The sequence below is a fragment of the Euphorbia lathyris genome, chromosome 1, assembly GCF_963576675.1.
Source record: "Euphorbia lathyris chromosome 1, ddEupLath1.1, whole genome shotgun sequence".
Taxonomy (NCBI): domain Eukaryota; kingdom Viridiplantae; phylum Streptophyta; class Magnoliopsida; order Malpighiales; family Euphorbiaceae; genus Euphorbia; species Euphorbia lathyris.
The window spans coordinates 33,551,735-33,572,577 of record NC_088910.1 but is presented as its reverse complement, the minus strand read 5'-3'; the positions used below and the strand labels follow the sequence as shown (position 1 = coordinate 33,572,577).

The 20,843-nt window shown below is 34.5% G+C and overlaps 1 protein-coding gene across 1 annotated transcript; it reads left to right on the top strand.

Annotated features, from left to right (window-relative positions):
- The first annotated feature begins 10,328 nt into the window (after nucleotides 1-10,328).
- LOC136228945 (uncharacterized protein At1g28695-like) lies at nucleotides 10,329-13,521 on the top strand. The gene is made up of 3 exons (XM_066017464.1): nucleotides 10,329-10,565; nucleotides 11,852-12,223; nucleotides 12,968-13,521. Exons 1-3 carry the CDS (start codon nucleotides 10,356-10,358, stop codon nucleotides 13,466-13,468), a joined length of 1,083 nt encoding a protein of 360 aa, XP_065873536.1. The 5' UTR covers nucleotides 10,329-10,355; the 3' UTR covers nucleotides 13,469-13,521.
- Nucleotides 13,522-20,843: the final 7,322 nt, after the last annotated feature.

The following is a 20,843-nucleotide window of genomic DNA, read 5'->3' as shown; positions in this document are numbered from 1 at the left end:
CATGATCGTCATTTAACTTCTACTGGGATAAGTTTTAGAAACAATTGGCTTTAGTCCAAGTGGGAGTATGTTGGGGTTTAGTGTCCTATAGACAATTGTTCTAGGATACAAACTTAATGTAAATGAATTGTTCTTTATATCATTTGTTTAATGAGATATATGTTTTATAACTATATAAAGGCAATCCCTTTTAAGCACTAAATAAAGTCTAATAAAAGGAAATCCGTAAGTTTATTTAAAGTGATTATAAAGTGTTCATACAAGCATGAAGTGAGACAAAACTTTATAGTAAACTGATAAACTTAAAACCACCCCAAGTCAAGTGATATGTTTGGGATTGACATATCACTGTTGAGACTTGTATGTAACAATGTCTTCTGTCCGACAGAAAGCTGATCTCACAAGCTTCATATATACAGATATCTGGACAGTTACATAGATCCGATGAAATGTTGTTCATTAGGATTGGGGATCCGATTTGAGATAACAGGATGGGTAGATTCATCCTTGTCACCTGTTCATCTCATTGGTATTAATAGGTATAACTAAGCCTCAGACTCAAAGGAATATTAATTGGTATTTTGGATTACGGAATGTGATGCTTTGACTCTGGTGTAACACGATCCTTAACAGAGATGACTCTGGGGTGTGAACAGTAGACGTTGGGTATCACAGGAAGTAATTTCGGAGTCGTTATATATTGGATTGAGCATTTATCACTCCCGATAAATGGGAGATACATCCATGGATCGCTTGTGGAAGACTCGACTCTAAATCCTTGCAAGGTGATAGCTTAAGAGTAAGAAATACATATTTCACTTAACCTATCTTTTTGAGTTGACTCGGCCTGTACAAGTAAAACGAACATCTCGCTATATGTGACTTGACATCACCCATAGTCATAAGATTCAGTTCAAGGATGTAGTTGATAAAGGATCGAATTATACTGTAACTAACACAGAAAGGTTAACGACAGAATCAACCTGTCTTCTTATAGCTCTGGGGGAATGATTACGGACTTGCTAATCACATACTCTGTACATCATTCCGTTATGCAAAGATTAAATATAATTCTTTGAAAATTAATTTAATAACGTTGCATACGGCTAGAAGCAATAAGAACCTAATGGATCACACATAAGACTTGGAACCTAAAAGAGAGATAGATGTTAATTAATTGATAGAAGCCCAATTGAGCCCAATAAGGCCCATGGACATAAGGGGGTCGAAATTCATGTAGTAATATACATGAATAATTAATTTGATTTTGTTAATCCTAATTAGATTAGGAATATGAATTAAATTAATTAAGAGATAATTAAGTTAGGATTCTTAATTAGCTTAATATACTCCTATTATTATCCAATAAGGTTATTATTATTATCCTTAATATATTAGATATATAGTGAGATAATAATTAGGAATTCTATTCCGAATGGAATTCCTATTCAGTAACCTAATTCTATCTAACTAGGGATTAGATACAAGAGATTATAAATACCCATTCCCTTGAGATTTTCAAAATCCAAGCAAGCCATACCCTACTTGTGATTTTCGAAATTCACCTAGTCCAAGAGAGAGAAAATTCGATACCCCTAGTTCGAGGACGAGATTTCTCTACGGCTTCGTTTGATCAATTAATTTTCATCTATTTCTTTTATCCTTGATCTTGTGTTGATTAGTTAGAGGCAATCTACTTTGGTTTCTATTCAACGGTTGATACTAAATTAATCTTCCCATGTTTTATTTCGTGTTTGGGAACTCGAAGAAGAAAAACAAACAAAAGGGAGAAATTCATTTTACTACTCATACATCAGGTCAGTTCACGATTTCGCGGATTCCTGGAGATTGAACCGTCGGATCGTCGCGATTTTTGGACAGGAGCTTCTAGACATATGCTTCCACGTTTCCACCGAAGGGATTGTCGTTCGGAGGTCTGGATGGTCTGTTTCGGATAGGGGCAGATTGGTAGACAGTTTCTATCTCTTTTGAAGTTGTGGGCACTTCGTTTGCAACGGTAGATAGAACTTCTAGAAGGTATTTCTTCTTATCCTTCTTTATATGAAATAACGGTTAACGAATCTTGTGGTTAAATGGAAATAGGTTAAATTTTTTATATTTCCGCTGCTATACCTTAGCCTAATTTCCAACATGAACTACCAGGTGAATGGCTTGCAAACCTCTCTTGAAGAGCTTGCAAATATACTCGAGACAGTCGAGCCCAATATGAAAGAAAACAAGGGAATATCGGCCCTTACTATTGAAGGATGATAGAAGAGGAAAGGGAACCCTCCCAATCCTAACTATCCTAAGAAGGGAAACGGAGCCATGCTCACTGAAATAAAGGGGAAGGAAGTGAAGAAGCCCAAAGGAGAGTGCCACTTTTGTGGTGAAGACGGGCATTGGAAAAGAAACTGTTTGGTGTACCTAGCCTCCCTCAAGAAGGGAAAAGACGGTGCTTCAACATCTGATATGTTTTATATTGAAATAAATACAATTTCACAGTCTGAATCTTGGGTACTTGATACCGGATGTGGATCTCATATTTGTACAAATATGCAGGAACTAAATCGGACTAAGGAATTGAAGAAAGGAAGCATAAACTTGCGAGTAGGAAATGGAGCAAGAGTTTCCGCCCTCACTGTTGGAGATTATGCTTTGAGTTTTCCCTCTGGGCTTATAATAGAATTAGGGAACTGTTTGTTCCAGAAATGTCCAGAAACATTATTTCTATTAGCCGTCTTATTGACGACGGTTTTCATATTTCAATAAAAGACAAACATTGCGAGTTTTATAGAGATGTGATTTTCTATTTTTCAGGAATATCACAAAATGGGATTTATGTGCTAGATGACAAAATTTCTGTATTCGCAATTGATACCAAAAGACATAAGCTAGATAATTCGACTTACTTGTGGCATTGTTGTTTAAGCCATATAAACAAAAGACGCATGCTTAAGCTAAATCAAAATGAGCTTATAGATTCAATTGATTCTTAATCATTGGAAACATGCGAAGCATGTTTAAAAGGTAAAATGACAAAGACACCCTTTAGCAATAAAGGTGAGCGTGTATCAGACACTCTAGGATTAATACATTCAGATGTATGCGGTCCTATGTCAGTCCAAGCAAGAGGAGGATTCAGATACTTCATAAGCTTCATAGATGACCATACCAGATATGGTTATGTTTACTTGATGAAGCACAACTCCGAAGCTTTTGAGAAATTCAAATGCTTCAAGAGTGAAGTAGAAAATCAATTAGGAAAGAAAATAAAGATACTTCGATCCGATCGAGGTGGTGAATATCTTTCAGATGATTTTCTGAATTATCTAACTGAATGTGGAATATGCTCACAATGGACACCTCCCTATATACCACAACACAATGGTGTATCCGAAAGGAGGAACCGTACCCTACTAGATATGGTACGATCTATGATGAGCATAGCATTACTTCCAAAGACATTCTGGTGCTATGCCTTAGAAACTGCCCTCTTCACCCTAAATCGAGTACCAACTAAATCCGCTAGTTCCACACCATATGAATTGTTCGTTGGTAGGAAACCCACATTTTCATTCATGAGAGTATGGGGTTGTTCAGCATTTGTCAAACACGTAGCGTCAGACAAACTAGATTCTAAATCTAATAAATGTTTCTTCATTGGATACCCTAAGGAAACTATGGGGTATTACTTCTATCATCTGGATGATCAGAAAGTAATAGTATCCAAGCACGCAACCTTCTTGGAGAAAGAGTTTCTCGAAGAAACAGAAAAGGGAAGCATGATTGAACTTGATGAAGTTTAAGAAGAAGAAACACCGACTGAAACAACAGAGGCGGTTGAGGAACTCGAAGCAGTCCCATTGGATGAGACTCAAGTGCCACCTATTCGTAGATCACAAAGAGTTTGTGAACTCCCAATTAGATATGGTTTTCTAGTGGGAGATGATGATGAGGTTCCCGTGTTAGACGATGAACCCGAAAACTACGAAGAGGCTCTTACTAGTTCAGATTCTAAAGTATGGCTCGAGGCCATGGATTCTGAAATGGATTCCATGTACACCAACCAAGTGTGGACTTTGGTTGATCCAGCCGAAGGGATAAAACCTATTGGGTGCAGGTGGATCTTCAAGAAGAAGACTGATATGGATGGAAAGGTTAGCACCTACAAAGCTAGGTTAGTAGCGAAAAGATATCGTCAGAAGCAAGGAATTGATTATGACGAAACTTTTTCTCCTGTAGCCATGTCCAAATAAATCAGAATAATGCTTGCTATTGCCGCTCACTATGATTACGAGATTTGGCAAATGGATGTGAAAACAGCTTTCCTAAACGGAAACCTGCTTGAGTATGTATATATGATGCAGCCTGAAGGTTTCATATCAAAGGATGCAAACAAGGTTTGCAAACTACAGAGATCCATTTATGGACTCAAGCAAACATCGAGAAGCTGGAACAAGCGTTTTGACGAAACCATAAAACAATTTGGTTTCGAACAAAATTGCGAAGAAGCTTGCATTTACAAGAAAGCAAGTGGGAGCTCAGTTGCATTTCTAATATTATATGTGGACGATATATTATTGATGGGAAATGATATAGCTCTACTACAGTCGGTGAAAGTATAGTTATCGGGTAACTTCTCCATGAAAGACCTTGGTGAAGCAGCTTATATACTTGGTATAAAGATCTACAGAGATAGATCAAGAAGACTGCTTGGTCTTTCACAGGCTACATACATTGAAAAAGTGCTAAAGCGGTTTAGCATGCTTGAATCAAAACGAGGTAACTTACCCATGGTACATGGAGTAAAGTTAAGCAATCATCAATGTCCTAAAACCGAAGATGATAAGAAATGTATGGCTATAATCCCGTACGACAGCGCAATCGGTTCGATTATGTATGCAATGCTTTGCACTAGACCTGACGTAGCGTTCGCGTTAAGTATAACGAGTCGTTATCAAGGTAATCCGGGAGACGAGCATTGAAATGCCATCAAGAACATTCTTAAGTACTTGAGAAGGACTAAAGACATGTTCCTAGTGTACGGAGAAGGGGATCTGAAATTAGAGGGATTTTCAGATGCCAGTCATCTCACAGATGAGAACGATTTTAGATCCCAATCAGGATACCTGTTTATCTTGAATGGGGGCGCGGTCAGTTGGAAGAGTTCCAAGCAGGGAAGCGTAGCTTTCTCTACGACCGAGTCAGAGTACATCGCTGCTGCGGAAGCTGCAAAGGAAGCGGTTTGGATTAAGAAGTTCATTACAGAACTTGGTGTGGTGCCTGATATTGTAAATCCAATTACTTTGTACTGTGATAACAATGGAGCCATTGCACAAGAAAAGGAACCACGGTCTCATAATGCATCCAAGCATTACATAAAGCGATACCACATTGTAAGAGAGATTGTGGCAAGAGGAGATGTGATAATAGAAAGAGTACCTACTGAGGACAACGTTGCAGATCCGTTGACAAAGCCCTTAGCCCAGAAAGTACATGATCGTCATCTAAGTTCTACTGGGATAAGTTGTAGAAACAATTGGCTTTAGTCCAAGTGAAAGTATGTTGGGGTTTAGTGTCCTATAGACAATTGTTCTAGGATATGAACTAAATGTAAATGAAGTGTTCTTTATATCATTTGTTTTAATAAGATATGGTTTCATAACTATATAAAGACAACCTCTTTTAAGAACTAAATAAGTCTAATAAAAGGAAATCCCTAAGTTTGTTTAAAGTGATTATAAAGTGTTCATACAAGCATGAAGTGAGACAAAACTTTATAATAAACTAATAAACTTAAAACCACCCCAAGTCAAGTAATATGTTTAGAAACAGGATTGACATATCACCGCTGAGACTTGCATGTAACAATGTCTTCTATCGAGATAGAGAGCTGATCTCACAAGCTTCAGATATGCAGATATCTGGACAGTTACATGGATCCGATGAAAGGGAGTTTATTAGGATTGGGGATCCGACTTGAGATAACAGGATGGGTAGATTTATCCTTGTCACCTGTTCATCTCATTGGTATTAATAGGTATAAGTAATCCTCAGACTCAAAGGAATGTTAATTAGTGATTCTGAATTATGGAATGTGATGCTTTGATCCTGTTGTAACACGATCCACAACAGAGATGACTCTCGGGTGTGAACGGCAGACGTTGGGTATCAGAGGAAGTAATTGCAGGATAGTTATACAATGGATTGAGCATTTGTCACTCCCGATAAATGAGAGGTACGTTCAAGGATCACTTGTGGAAGACTTGACTCTAAATCCTTGCAAGGTGATAACTTAAGACTTGAAATGCAGATTTCACTTAACCTATCTAATTGGAGTTAACTCGGCCTGTACAAGTAAAACGAACGTCTCACTATATGTGACTTGACATTATCCATAGTCATAAGATTCAGTTCAAGGATGTAGTTGATAAAGGATCAAATTATACTGTAATTAATACGGAAAGGTCAACGACAGAATCAATATGTCTTCTTATAGCTCTGGGGGAATGTTTTGGATTTGCTAATCACATTTCGCGTACTCATTCCGTTATGCAAAGATTAAATGTAATTCTGAGAAAATTAATTTTAATGGTTGCGTACGGCTAGAAGCAATAAGAACCTAATGGGTCACATATAAGACTTGGAGCCCAAAAGAGAAACAGATGTTAATTGATTGATGGAAGCTCAACTGAGCCCACTAAGCCCCAGTACTTAAGGGGGGCGATTTTTATGTATGTAAAATACATAAAGAAATTAATTTGATTTTAAGCAATCCTAATTAGATTATGATTGTGAATTAAATTAATTAAAGGATAAATAAGTTAGGAGGTTTAATGAGATTAAATTGCTCCTATTATTATCCTAAAAGGTTATTATTATTATCTTTATATTTATCTATAATTATAGATAATAATTAATAAGAATTTTATTCCGAATTAAATTCTTATTCAGTAACCTAATTCTATCTAACTAGGGTTTAGATACAAGAGATTATATATACCCCCTTATATGAGAATTTCGGCCAAGATATATTCTACCGAAGAGAGAGAATTTCGACCACCTGTTGAGGAAGAGATCATTCACCGCTTCCTTCCGATTCGATTGATTTTCATCTCTTTCTCTATTCCTTGATCTTGTGTTGATTAATTAGAGGCAATCTATTCTTGATTGCTTTCATACGGTTGAATTCTAACTTGGTTTTGAATTATGTTTTTGTCTTGTACTCGGGAAATCGAAGTAAGAGTTGTGGGCACTTCGATTGCAACGGTAGATAGAACATCAAAAGGTATTTCCTTCTATCCCTCTTTATATGAAATAACGATTAACGGATCTTGGGTTAATGGAAATAGGTTAAAAATTTTATATTTTCGCTGCCAAACGTTTGCCTATTTTCCTTCAAGTTATTCTAATTAACCCATTAATGTAAGTTGAATTAAATTAACACTCTTAGATTTTATTTATGAGATTAAATAAATTAAGGATTAATTTGCAATTAACTAAAATTACTAAGAAAGTATTTAAGGCTTGATTTAAAAGAACAACATTAACTCTACCCCTATATTGAGTATTTCGGCCAACATAGAAGCCCCCCCCCTTTGCTCGTGTTTGTTAAAATCCGTTCTTGCTCGGCTAGCACCAATTTTGTTCCTATAGCGTTGGTGCACGTGACTTTGGAGAATCAAACGACTTGTGGATTTCTTTAGCCATCTCTAGAAGAAATTAAACCCGCAAGTTTCTGATAATTCTTAGAAAATATTTTTTCAAAGATTTAATCCGTGGTAATCTTACATGGTCAAACAAATTCTAGAAAATTTTAACGGTAGCATTCCGCTGCGCTTCATTAATTTTCCATGATGAATCCTTAACACCCTTCTCCATTGCCTTGGACACTTGATGAGTATCGGAGATAGTGTGCTCGTTTGAGAGATGTCCCCCCAAAGGGTGAGGTTGCTACCGTCGGGTGTTATTCCCGATTCCGTAGGAGCGGCCTCATGCACGGTAGGTTTTTATCTTGCACGAGTTCCTATAATTTTGTATTGTCTTTCTACATCACTTTTTGAGTTTTCATCATTCATTGTAATGTCTTTACATGCCAGGCTTGCACGACTGAAAATTCCGAAAGGTATTCATAAGCTTGGTCATGGGATCCATTGACTCATCTTCGTAATTCGTCTCCATTGTCACTCAATCCTCAAAATTGATATTGATAGCTGTTGTGTCAATATCCTCCCGATTGGCATGTTCGCTAGACTCAATAACTTCTTTCGTGGGGGTGACTCTTGCTGGAAGAGGGGTTTATACCATTTTGGAGGTTGTGTTCCTGGTTGTTTCAGATGAAGTGAAGGACATGTAGTGTTAGTCGTTCAACGCTTACTGCATCAAATAATGAGCTATTGGGACTGAATAGTGACAAATCCCCTGAGCTTCGTCAATTTGCATCGGTAAACGTCTTTGGGAGATACTCAGACGATCAAGTTAGTTAAGAATAAGTAGAGGTACATATGGATACATAGAGAGAGAAAAAAAAGTGGACCCTTTACTTGATGGTTACTGGCGGTATTTATAGATTTTAATTGAGGGTTAGATGTATGTTTTCCCCCTTCTTATGTATTATGGATGGAGGGGTTGAACATGTTTCTTGGTGGTTGCGGGTGCGTTCCGCGCATTTTGGGTGCCAAATTCTTCCTTGGACCGACCCTTTTAGTGAAGCGCAGACAAACTTAGGTCCATGTGCTTCATCAATGGTCAATAGTATTTTTCATGTAAAAATGAAAAAGTTGATAAAAAGTAACTGGTTTCATTCTACTAATAAAATTATGGGCAAAGTACGAAAAAAATGCCCGTGGTTTGCCTTGTTTGCGAATAGAGGTATGTGGTTTAAAAGTTTGTAAATAGAGGTATGTGGTATGTTTTCTTTTACAAAACAAAGTATTTAAAATTACATTTTTAAGTAATCGATGATAATAAGAGCATTTTCTTAAATTTTTTCAGTTACATTTATATATATTGATAAAATACAGATACCAATATCAAATTGCAACTGTAAAATGAACTTAAATATCAATTTAGTTAATAAACTGTAAGTTTAGTAAAAAACGTAAAATTCCAACATATTATTAAATTTTTCGATTTAGAAAGTTGTTTTTTTCGGGGGTTGTGTTATGCTGATATGTAAGAATAATTTTTTTTAAGATAAAAATGTCTTTGATTATAATCAGAACTTAACTGTGTAATTGTAATACTTTGTTTTGTAAATAAAACATACCACAGACATTTATTTGTAAACTTTTAAACCACGTACCTCTGTTTGCAAAATCGGCAAACCACAAGCATTTTTTTCGTACTTTCCCCTAAAATTATTTATAGAATGTGTTATAAATATCTTGATTTTCATCTTTCAATATAAATTATATGAAATTAAAAATATATTTTATACCTTAAAAAATATATTTTATAATAATTTATTTTTATTATTATTATACTTCAAATTTATTTTTATTTTAATTTTAATTATTTATATTATTTAAAATTTATACTAGTTACATAAATTTAATTTATCCGTGCATACCACTAGTTATAGGCCCTGTTTGGGAATTAGTTGTTAGCTGTTAGCAGTTAGCTGATTACATTAACTGATTTGACTAGCTGTTTGATAAAAATTAGCTGATTGATAATAGCGGTTTGTGTAAAAAGACGAATAAGGGCATTTCTTTTTTTAATACATAAAAATATACATAAAATAATTAGGGTTAAAGAAGTCCATTAATTTTAATATTGCAAAATGCTAATTGAAAAAGCTCATAATAAGAGCTTTTTCCAAATTAGCGTTTTCATCCCAAAACTCTCTCCCAAACCTTCCAATCAGCGGTTTCAATGGTCAAACCGCTAAAATTGGTCAAAACCGTTTTTTTTATCCCAAAACGCTTTTTTACCAAACAGGCATATAATGTTTAATTAGGAAAGCATTATTCTACCAAAAATATTTACTTTCCTATTTTCTTTTAGCTTCACAACAGGGAATGTATATTGTATTGTAATTTGTATGAGAAGAGAAGGTAGAAAATGCATGACTTAATTTAATTTTTTAATATTAATGAAAAATAAAAAGAAAGAAAAGAAGGTAAGTCACACGGCATCTATTGGCTACTTACGGTTATTTTTGATGTAAACAAAAAAAATCCAAATAGAAAAAGTGCAACGTGTCATTAAATTATAGGGTAGACGCACCGAGAACTTAATATGCGAAACATATATGATAATTTCTCCAGAATTGCGTTACATAAATTGTATGAGAATAGAATTCTAACAGACTTGAACTTGTTTTGCTTTTCCTTAATAATCAAATAATTATGAGTTCAGATATCTGTCGAAAAAAATCAACAGCTAAACACATGATGGATTCCTCCAAAGATTTTAATGTCCGGAATATTGGTGCTTTGTTGTTAGTTTTTTTGTTAATTGTTTCATTATATGTGTTCTCCAATCCAGTTGGATCAAAGCCCTTCTTTTCTCCACAACAATATCATCCTCATAATTGTTCTTGCCCCCAATCTAACACTGTAAGTATATCACTTTTTTCGGCAATCAAAAGAGGGATACAACCTTATTTTTGTGAAAGATGATTGATTCAAAGAAATAAATATCTATAAGTGACAATATTTGATTGGTCCAAGTGTTTTTATACTTAGAATATTATAGTATTTATTGTATTATTGAACGGTGCAATATGTTAGGTATATTTTTAAACTTTAACCTCTGAATCATCTTGAATTTAATTTTGGAGAAAACTTCAACATCACTATTGGTAGTGCAGGATGGAGCTTTTTAGCCCCATCCAAGCCAAAATCACACCATTTTAGTTGGGTTGGATTACCCATGAATGAAATTTAGCTAAGGAATGAAAACCACCCCTTTCATAAGGTCTTTTGAGGACTCCATACATTTTGCAAAATGTACCAAAGTTTTAGAGGGACATCGTTCCCTTCTCAGGGGTGGTTCTGGCAGCATGAGGTGAGTTAACACTCTCAAACCCTTTTACCTTTGCTTTTGACCATGTGATCTCATAGTTTCGCCAATATTTATGTTGATAATTATTAGGTATCAAGTTTGGACTAACTTAAAGCATAATTGATCATAATATCTATGTTCACGGAAATTCTTTTAGGATTGGACAACTTTTTTAGTCCCAACCTAGCCAAAATCACACCCACTTATAATTGGACTGGAGATGAAATTCGGCTAACGGACGTGTCACAACACCTGAAAAAGAGACTCCATACATTTTAGGGGAATTCAAGGTTCTTTTAGGGGAATTCAAGTCTTTTGAGGACCCATACATTTTCCGATACGTGTCACAAATGTATGGAGTTCTCAAAGAGACTCCATTCCCCTAACCCCTTTTATGATGGTTTTTTCGCTACTTGAGCTGAGTTGGTACCCTCAAACCCCCTTACTTATACCTTTAGACATAACACCTGAAAAAGGTATTACCCGTGAGCTTAGAAGTCAATAGACGCTCGATCTCTTAGTTCCGCCACTGTTTATGTTGGCAATCATTAGATATCAAGTTTGGACTAACTTAAAAGCATAATTGATTATGATATCTATATTGTACAGAAACTCTTTTTCATTAACGATTGCATGTTTCGTGTTGGTTTTTATTTCCGTTTCTTTTCTATTTTCATTACCATTTCCTAACTATTTTTTAAAAATACTGTTTTTCGGTGTTCGTTTTTCTTTCCATTTCCGTGCGACATAGCATACACTGCACATAATCTGGGAGACAAGTTCGAACATTATCCGATAAAATCTCATTGTCCTTATTCTTGTTTTGGGTACATTGTAGAGCAATGGGCAGAGAGGAGGGCTTGATGCAGCATTAGCAGAGGCATCAACAGCAAACAAGAGTTTAATAATAACAATTGTGAACAAAGCATATGTAGAAGGTGCTAAGCCAATGCTAGATATGTTCTTAGATAGCTTATGGTTTGGGGAAGATACAAGACAATTAGTCAATCATCTTTTGCTAGTTACTATGGATCAAACTTCCTATAATCGCTGCATCTTCCTCCGCCTTCATTGCTATAAACTCCAGACTCGTGGCGTTGATTTCGACATCGAGAAAATCTACATGTCCGATGATTTTATAAGGATGATGTGGAGGAGAACACTGTTTCTCAGAGACGTACTTAAGCGAGGCTATAATTTCATTTTTACGGTATGATTTCTTCTATACTTTTATTATTTTTCGCTTATGGTTCGGTTAATTTGCTCACCCCTTAATACATCAAGAGCTCTTTATATTCGTATAGATTATCCTATTAGCACCCTGAACTTTAGAGATGTGTCGTTAGCTTGTCAACTTGTTTACAATGTATCATAAGCTTTATAAACCCACGTGACAGAACAATGAGAGATTTGAACAAGTTAAAATGTATATCACTTTTAGGAAGCTAACAGGAGCGACTCTTACAAATTCAGGAGGGCAACCGGTTTTTCTAGCCAAGTTTAAGGGGTCGTGATGTATCCACCATTTGGTTAAACTCATACTTCAGTTCCAATAATAGTTTCTATTATAATATCAGACACATTTCCATGTGCGAATGTTTTTGGAATTGAAACATGTACAACACGTATCAATCTTGTTATGTGTTGAAATCCCTTTTTAATAATGGGAGTTGCTTGAATTCGAACTCTCGACCACGTAGTTTAAGAGATTCTAATATCATATCAAGAAACCAATAATAACTTTTATATTAGTCTCGGAGTACTATTTATGAGTTCAAGATTACAAAATTGAGAAAACCCTCACCAAAAGCCTATGTTGCACGAAAACTTTCTTCATTAGCATTTCTATATTTCGTGTCCTTTTCCCTTTCCATTTCCATTTCCGTTCCTTTTCCGTTTCCACTACCGTTCCTAGCTAATTTTTCTTAAAAATAACGTTTCTTGATGTGTTCAGGATACAGATGTGATGTGGCTAAGGAATCCATTTCCGAGGCTGATTGAGAATGGAAACGTAGACTTGCAAATAAGTACAGATAAGTTCAATGGCAATGAATGGTCAAAAGGGAATAGAATAAACACAGGATTTTACATGATAAGATCAAACAACAAGACAATATCATTATTTGAATCATGGTATGGAAAAAAAGACAGCTCCCTCGGACTGAAAGAGCAAGATGTGTTACAAAATATGTTGAGAGAAGGTGTTTTCAGACAGCTTGGGGTTGGAGTTAGATTTCTGGATACCAGATATTTTAGTGGATTCTGCCAACAAAGCAAAGATATTAGGACAGTAAATACTGTTCATGCTAATTGTTGCAGAACCATAAGTGCCAAGGTTGCTGATCTTATGGCTGTTCTTCATACTTGGAACAATTTCAAGATGAATATCAATCACACTTCTCAATTTCGAAATTTGAAGCATGTCAACTGCATCAATTCTTGGAAAAATATTTGATTTTCATTTTACCTGTTTCGTTTCTCTCTCTCTCTTTTGTACATATTAATAGAGGTGACAATTTCGAGTTTCGTATCAAAATTGTGTTATGTCATATATGTATATGTCTATATGGTTACATATATGATATAGGTACTGAAAAAGTTATAATTATGTCAATTGTGACGTGTCAGTCGAGTTAAGTTATATGTGTAAAATAAGTTGCAAAAATACCTAGAAGCAATTTTGCTCTTAACGTCTAAAATGGTGAAATTTTACGCCTAATGTTAGCCGTTAAAAGCAATTTTACCTCTAACGTTGACAAAAAAAAATACATAAAAATTTAAGAAAAGACTTAGAAAATTCGATTTATATATATTATCCGAGGTTCCAGATTCAAACTAAAATCTCTAAATTAAACAATCAAAAAGTTGTTAACCATTCAAATTAAACCTAATTTTAATTTTAAGTGATGAATGCTGGTAGAAGAAACATATACTGTATTTTCGAAAAATAACATATAACATATTAAGAAAAAAACTGATCATAGAACTAATATAACTAATTAAGAAAAAAAAGCATCTCTAATCCGCCAAAGCAGAACATTTAATTAATTAATTAAAAATAACAGCGATTCAGTTTTCAACATCCTCGTGAACCCAAGCATACTCCCGGCGAAGCTTGTCCTCCTCTTCCGGCGTGTAATCGTTATCGATTACGAAGAAAATTCTCAATCTCTCCACACTCCAGTTCTTAATTCTGTCAGCCACCGCCTGACACAGCATATCCTGAAAGCTTTTGATTTCCAGAAAATTAACCGCCAGTAGCATCTCTTTCAGTTCTTCGTCGCCCAAATCTTCCACGAATTTCGCATCGTATTTCGACTTCTCCTCCTGCCATGCTGAATCTGCGCAGAATTTCAACTGCTCTTCGATGTACTGGATGATCAGTGACATATATTTAGAAGAGACGTTTGGCACCGGAAAAGCAGTTCCGAATTTGGCTCCATCGTCGTCGGAAATAAAGGTTTTCACCGTCGCGAATTCCATTGCGATCGACTCCTTCACGTGGAAGTAGGTGTCATCGCCAGTCTTGAGAGTGATTGTCTTGTTCGGAAGAACCGGGACGGCGCCGTTGGTAGTATTTCCGGTTGATGACATTCTCAATTATCAATTGGAAGGGATTTTGCTGTGAAAAACTGAAGCGAAAGGGTTTTGATTTTTTTGAAGAAGATTGAACTGGCAATTGAAGAATTAGGGGAGATTAGTTGGCTTATATACATATATAGAGATCAGTAAAACCTTATTAATGTAGGAAATAAAAAAAACTGACGTTAGAAATAAATTCTGTTTCAGCTTGGAAAATCGTAAGAAAGTGGAAAAAAAACCTCTAACGGTTAGATACAATTTTACCATTAACGTTTAAAATATTACAATTTTATCTCTTATTTAAATATAATTTTATTCATAACATTAGCAAATTAAATTAATTAGTAAAACCTTATAACGTTGATAAGTAAAACTGTTCAAAATAAAAAAATGTTGGAAATAATTCTATTTGAATTATAATATTTTGGTTCCATACTATAAAACTACTAATTATATTAAATAATTAACCAGTTTTGTAATAAATTCCTTTTAAAATTAATACATAAATGTAGTAATTAATCTTAAGAAATAATACTATCCTAACCTTTTAAATTGTTCAAAAACTGCAACTGACTCTTTAAATTTCAAAACGTTACAGCTAATTCTTTCAACTTGTTTATTTGGAAAAAATAACCTCTCAAATACTATGTGACAACGCGTGATTGGAACTTTAAAACGTTACAACTAACCTAAAAATTTGATACACCTCAAGCTAACGCTTAAGGATTAACTAAGGGATAAATGTATCCCACCGTTTTCAAGTTATAAATCTGAAAAGTCCAGGTATCGAACTACTCAATTCCTAATCATTATTTTTTTTGTACAAAGGAAACTAAAACAGCAACACAAGCAAAAAAAAACAAGAATCGCAAAACAACTAAAGAAAAAAAACAAACCAGTACCATAACAAAACATAAGAAAAACAAACAAAAATAAAAGAAAAATAACACAACATCAACAAACTCTACACTAAGTAGCAGATCTCTTGGAATTCGATATCATAACTGTCTTGACACAACAGCTCTTCACTCCTTGGAAAATTACAAGCATGGATGAATACACCAATTGGGACCCTCATGAGCCTTGCGAGCCAAAAAGTCCGCACATCTGTTTCTTTTCTCGATGGATATGTGCCACTTGTGCTATTAAAAATTCCTGTATCAGCAGTTGGATGTTTCTAATCAGCAGCTACGAGGAATGGTGCAGCGAGCAATTCTTGTTAATTAAATTAACAGCTTACAGTGAGTCTGATTCCATTAGGATACGAGTCAGTTGTTTATCCAAAGCCACTTGAAGATCGGTATAGATGCCCCATAATTTGGCTTCAAGCGTACTGTCTCTTGCCGCATTTTGTGTAAAGCCTATTATCCAATTACCATTAATATCTCCGATCACACCTCCTGCTGAAATGCAGCCAGATATGTCTAGTCTGAAACTGTCTGTGTTCAGTTTTGGCATATTCGGGGGGGAGGGGGTTTGACTAGCCATTCCCGTACTCTTTCTTGGTTAGTGTGTGACTAAATGTAACAAAAGATTCCGAGCTAACAGCATTTTCCTGAACTATGATTATTTATGTTCTGGCCTCAGGGATAGTGAAATTATCTTGAAACAACATTTTGTTCCTCCATTCCCACTGAACCGAGGCTGTAGTGAGAAACGTAACTCGCCAACTTGTTGTATTAAATTTTTCATCATTCGAAGTGATGTACTTTTCAAACCAAGTTTCCTCATTCTTTGAGAAAAACTCATTCCAGAAATTAGCAGGTATGATCAATTTCCAGGTTTCTAAGGTTACAGTCTCAAATCGCATGTGTCAGCATTTCTTCCACCTGATTGCATTTGGTGTAGGTTCCATGGTTGATTAGATGACGTCTCTGTCTTTCTTTATTGGTTAGGAGCCTTCCGTGAAGACAAAGACATCCAAACGATTTAATGCGTTGGGGGGGCTTATAACTTCCAAATAGTCTAGAACTTCTTGCTATTAATATTAACATTGTCACCACTCACCAATGTGTTATAAGCTCCCTTACACGAAAAGATGCCCGAGGGAGATGATGCCCATCTCGGCATATCCCGAATTCCAGCATCCCGAATGCCCATCTCCAGATCATCTTGTATAGCTTCTATTTTATTTTTCTTCCTTCTGATGATAGTTAAGAGATGATAGAACTTGGTATTGCGGTCTCCTTGTGTTATCCAATTTCTACGACATTTCTGAAACCATAATATTTCTTCTTGCCTTGAAATTGCAGTGAGCTCATTTTATAAGGATCTCTCGAGGTGGGATAGGATGTAAGGATCTCTCGAGGTGGGATAGGATGTCATCTTTAACATTAACCACATCACGTTGAACTCCACCTAGTCTATTGACATTTCCTTAAGAAGATGTTACCAGAGACTTTTATATTCCATACTGTAACTTGGGATTTAAAATTTGTTGTTGCCACTTTTGGATGAATAGGGCATGACCAGTTGTTTTGAATGACATTTATGAAGTCTTCATGTTCCTCCCAAGCTATAAGATACTTAAATGACGGTTATGACCAGTTGTTTCAACCAGAAGTAATTTCTTCTGAAAAAATGCATCAATAGTTGATTGTTAAATAGCTAAATACTAAACCTTTTCATTTGCTATGTACATGAACTTAGTTTTAAATGCATTAAGTTTCACCAAAAAAATTAAACGTATATATAAGTAATACTTTAATTGATGTCTTTTGATTTTTCTTACCACATACAATGTGTACATTTTACAATGAAAAATTATCTATAAAATAATAAATATTGATTTATCGATAAATAAATAATTTAATCATTTTTCGATAAATAAATAATCTCGCTTAATAAATATTTTTTCCGGTCCCAATGGTTTTACTGTATTTATTTAAATTTTATTTTCATAACACTTTTAAATTCATTTTTATTATGTCTTTTCCATTAAAACAACTTAATTTCTTATTTTTGAGACTCAAACAACTTAATTTCTAAATTAAATTTTAAATTTTAAAACTAAAAATAAAAAAATGTAAAAATGTTATTTTTTTTTAGAAACTAGAATTGAACTAATAAAAAAAATTAAATATATTCCATTATGTGTTAGGCTTGTTGAAAATCCAAAATTTCAATATTTTGGACCTATTAGGCACTTCCTAAATCCAAATTTCCGTCTTTTTTAGGCCTGTTAGGCCTCTCTAAATCCAAATTTCTAATTTTTTGGACCTGTTAAGCCTCTATAAATCCAAATTTCTATTTTTTTTTGGCCCGTTAAGCTTTTCTAAATCCAAATTTCTAATTTTTTTTGGCCTCTTAAACCTCTTAAAATTGGCTCTTGACTATTCAAATTATAACACGCATATATACAAAAAAAAAAAAAAAACAGGTTCAATTTAGCAAATTTTTATTTTTCGGAACGCACGTGTAAAATCAACCCCCAACCGAGTAATCCTGCATTTACCACTGTGCTTATGCATTTCGGATTTTTTAATGAAAACTAATTATTAGACAAATGCATTTATCACTATTTATAATTTTTTTTTTTGATAAGCCAATTTATAATTTTTAAGCAAATAAAATTGATCATAGAGCTAATATAACTAATTAAGAAAAAAAAAGCATCCCTAATCCGCCAAAGCAGAACATTTAATTAATTAATTACAAATAACGGCGATTCAGTTTTCAACATCCTCATGAACCCAAGCATACTCCCTGCGAAGCTTGTCCTCCTCTTCCGGCGTGTAATCGTTATCGATTACGAAGAAAATTCTCAATCTCTCCACACTCCAGTTCTTAATTCTGTCAGCCACCGCCTGACACAGCATATCCTGAAAGCTTTTGATTTCCAGAAAATTAATCGCCAGTAGCATCTCTTTCAGTTCTTCATCGCCCAAATCTTCCACGAATTTCGCATCGTATTTCGACTTCTCCTCCTGCCGTGCTGAATCTGCGCAGAATTTCAGCTGCTCTTCGATGTACTGGATGATCAGGGACATATATTTAGAAGAGACGTTCGGCACCGGAAAAGCAGTTCCGAATTTGGCTCCATCGTCGTCGGAAATAAAGGTTTTCACCGTCGCGAATTCCATTGCGATCGATTCCTGCACGTGGAAGTAGGTGCCATCGCCAGTCTTGAGAGTGATTGTCTTGTTCGGAAGAACCGGGACGGCGCCGTTGGTAGTATTTCCGGTTGATGACATTATCAATTGGAAGGGATTTTGCTGTGAAAAACTGAAGCGAAAGGGTTTTGATTTTTTTTTGAAGAAGATTGAACTGGCAAGGGTTTTGAAGAATTGGGGGAGATTAGTAGGCTTTTATACCTATATACAGGGGGTTTGGTATGCGGATAGAGACATGGATAAAGGTTGGGACAGAGATAAGGATAAATGGTTGGGATAAGGATAAAAATATGATAGTCGAGAATTATTATTCAATGTTTGGTACGTGGAATAGGGATAAGGATAAAATAATATATTTTACTATTTTAACCATATTTAAACTACATAACATTAATTTGAGGGATAAGATGAACTTTTCCATCCTATTAAAATCGCAGGAGCTTATCCCACCTCCTTATACCACCCCCTCCTGGGTATAGGATTTGAGGGATAAGAAGCTTATCCCTCATCCGTCTCACTCTCCTATCTCCCAAACAAACACAGAATAACTTATCTCGTGTTTTTTAACCCTATCCCACCTCCTATATCCCTTCTAACAAACATCCCGATATAGATTAGTAAAACCTTACTAATGTAGGAAATAAATAAAAACTGACGTTAGAAATAAATTCTATTTCAGCTCGGAATATTGTAATATTTATATGCCATAAAGTGTAAGAGAAAAAAACCTCCAACAGTTAGACACAATTTTACCGGTAACATTTAAAACATTGCAATTTTATCTCTAACCTTAATACTTAAGGTGCATTCTATACTTACTTTGTTTTTAACAAAGTAAGTCTTACTTTGTTATTTTAAGTAATTTTTAACGTTAATATTTAAACGGTGAAAAGTTGGATTGGGTTGTGTTATACTAATTCTGTAATTTTAATTCTAAGTAATGATCCACACTAATTGTTATTCCCTCTGAATGGTAATGTAAATGATACGATAATAGAAACTTCAAACAATATTCAAACTTGATTATGACAAGATTTATTAAAACATAAACGGATAAAAGATTGAACCGACTCTTGTGAATGTTCTTAGCATTCTAAACGGGCCGTGGCTAACTCAGATGGCTCAGAAATTAGGACCCAATTACAGTGGTTTGTCAATACCTATAATTTCCGGTATGAAATGCCGTTAATACTCTCCTATATGAACTCAGAAAAATATTTAGAACTCTTAAAGATTCAATCATTAAACCCAAGACAATTAATAATCAGAAACATAATAAAGGAATGAAAATAAATATAAATAAATACAACCAATGCAAATCTGGAGAGATCTAGTTTAACAAGAACAAATGTGGAGGAGATTCGCCTTTTAAGCTTTGTCAACTCAAGCAGTCGTCATGTGGAACAAGGATGAACCTTAATTGATGACGAATCAATAGAAGGCGGAAGCTTTTTTTAATGGTGTACGGAGATGGAGGATTTTCTGGCTGCTCTCAAGAGGAAAGGTAAAACTAAGCAATTGTTGGATATTAAATGGGAACGAAAAGCAATATCATTTTAGCTTGATTACTTAGATATTTATACCTTACCAAGCAAAACCGCCATTTTTACGGGGTGAGTGGAAAAACCTAGACATCCTTTGCTTCATCTCATAAGGGTGCAACTTGCACAGACAACAATAAAATTACAAGTTATGCATAAAACTAACCATTTAGTGACCTCAATTATATATACTAGTCGAAAGCTCGTATGATATACAAATTATGAAATTATTTATTTTTTCAAAAATAATAAATAATTAGATAAAATTTATAGTTTATTAGGCCATCACGTTACACAGTATATGTATATATAATACTTTACATTTATTTTAGTTTTAATTGATAAGAATTTTGTTTTTTTTTTTTTGTACAAATTAAGTATTTTTTTATATTATATTTAGCATAGATAAATTCAATCATACAATATTACATAGTTATTTTGTATATACTATAATTATTAACATTATCAAATTTTAATATTTGATTATATGAGCAAATTTTTCATGACAATGTTTATAATGTAATTAAAGAAAAAAGTACCGTTAAATTTATCATTATCGAAGAACAAAAATGAAGAAAAGAATAATAATTTTATT

Bases quoted from the DNA above. Each gene is read 5' to 3' on its own strand.
- LOC136228945 (XM_066017464.1), top strand. From the start codon at position 10,356: ATGAGTTCAGATATCTGTCGAAAAAAATCAACAGCTAAACACATGATG. The intron at 10,566-11,851 runs GTAAGTATATCA...GGTACATTGTAG, and splicing joins CTTGCCCCCAATCTAACACT to AGCAATGGGCAGAGAGGAGG. The intron at 12,224-12,967 runs GTATGATTTCTT...TGATGTGTTCAG, and splicing joins GCTATAATTTCATTTTTACG to GATACAGATGTGATGTGGCT.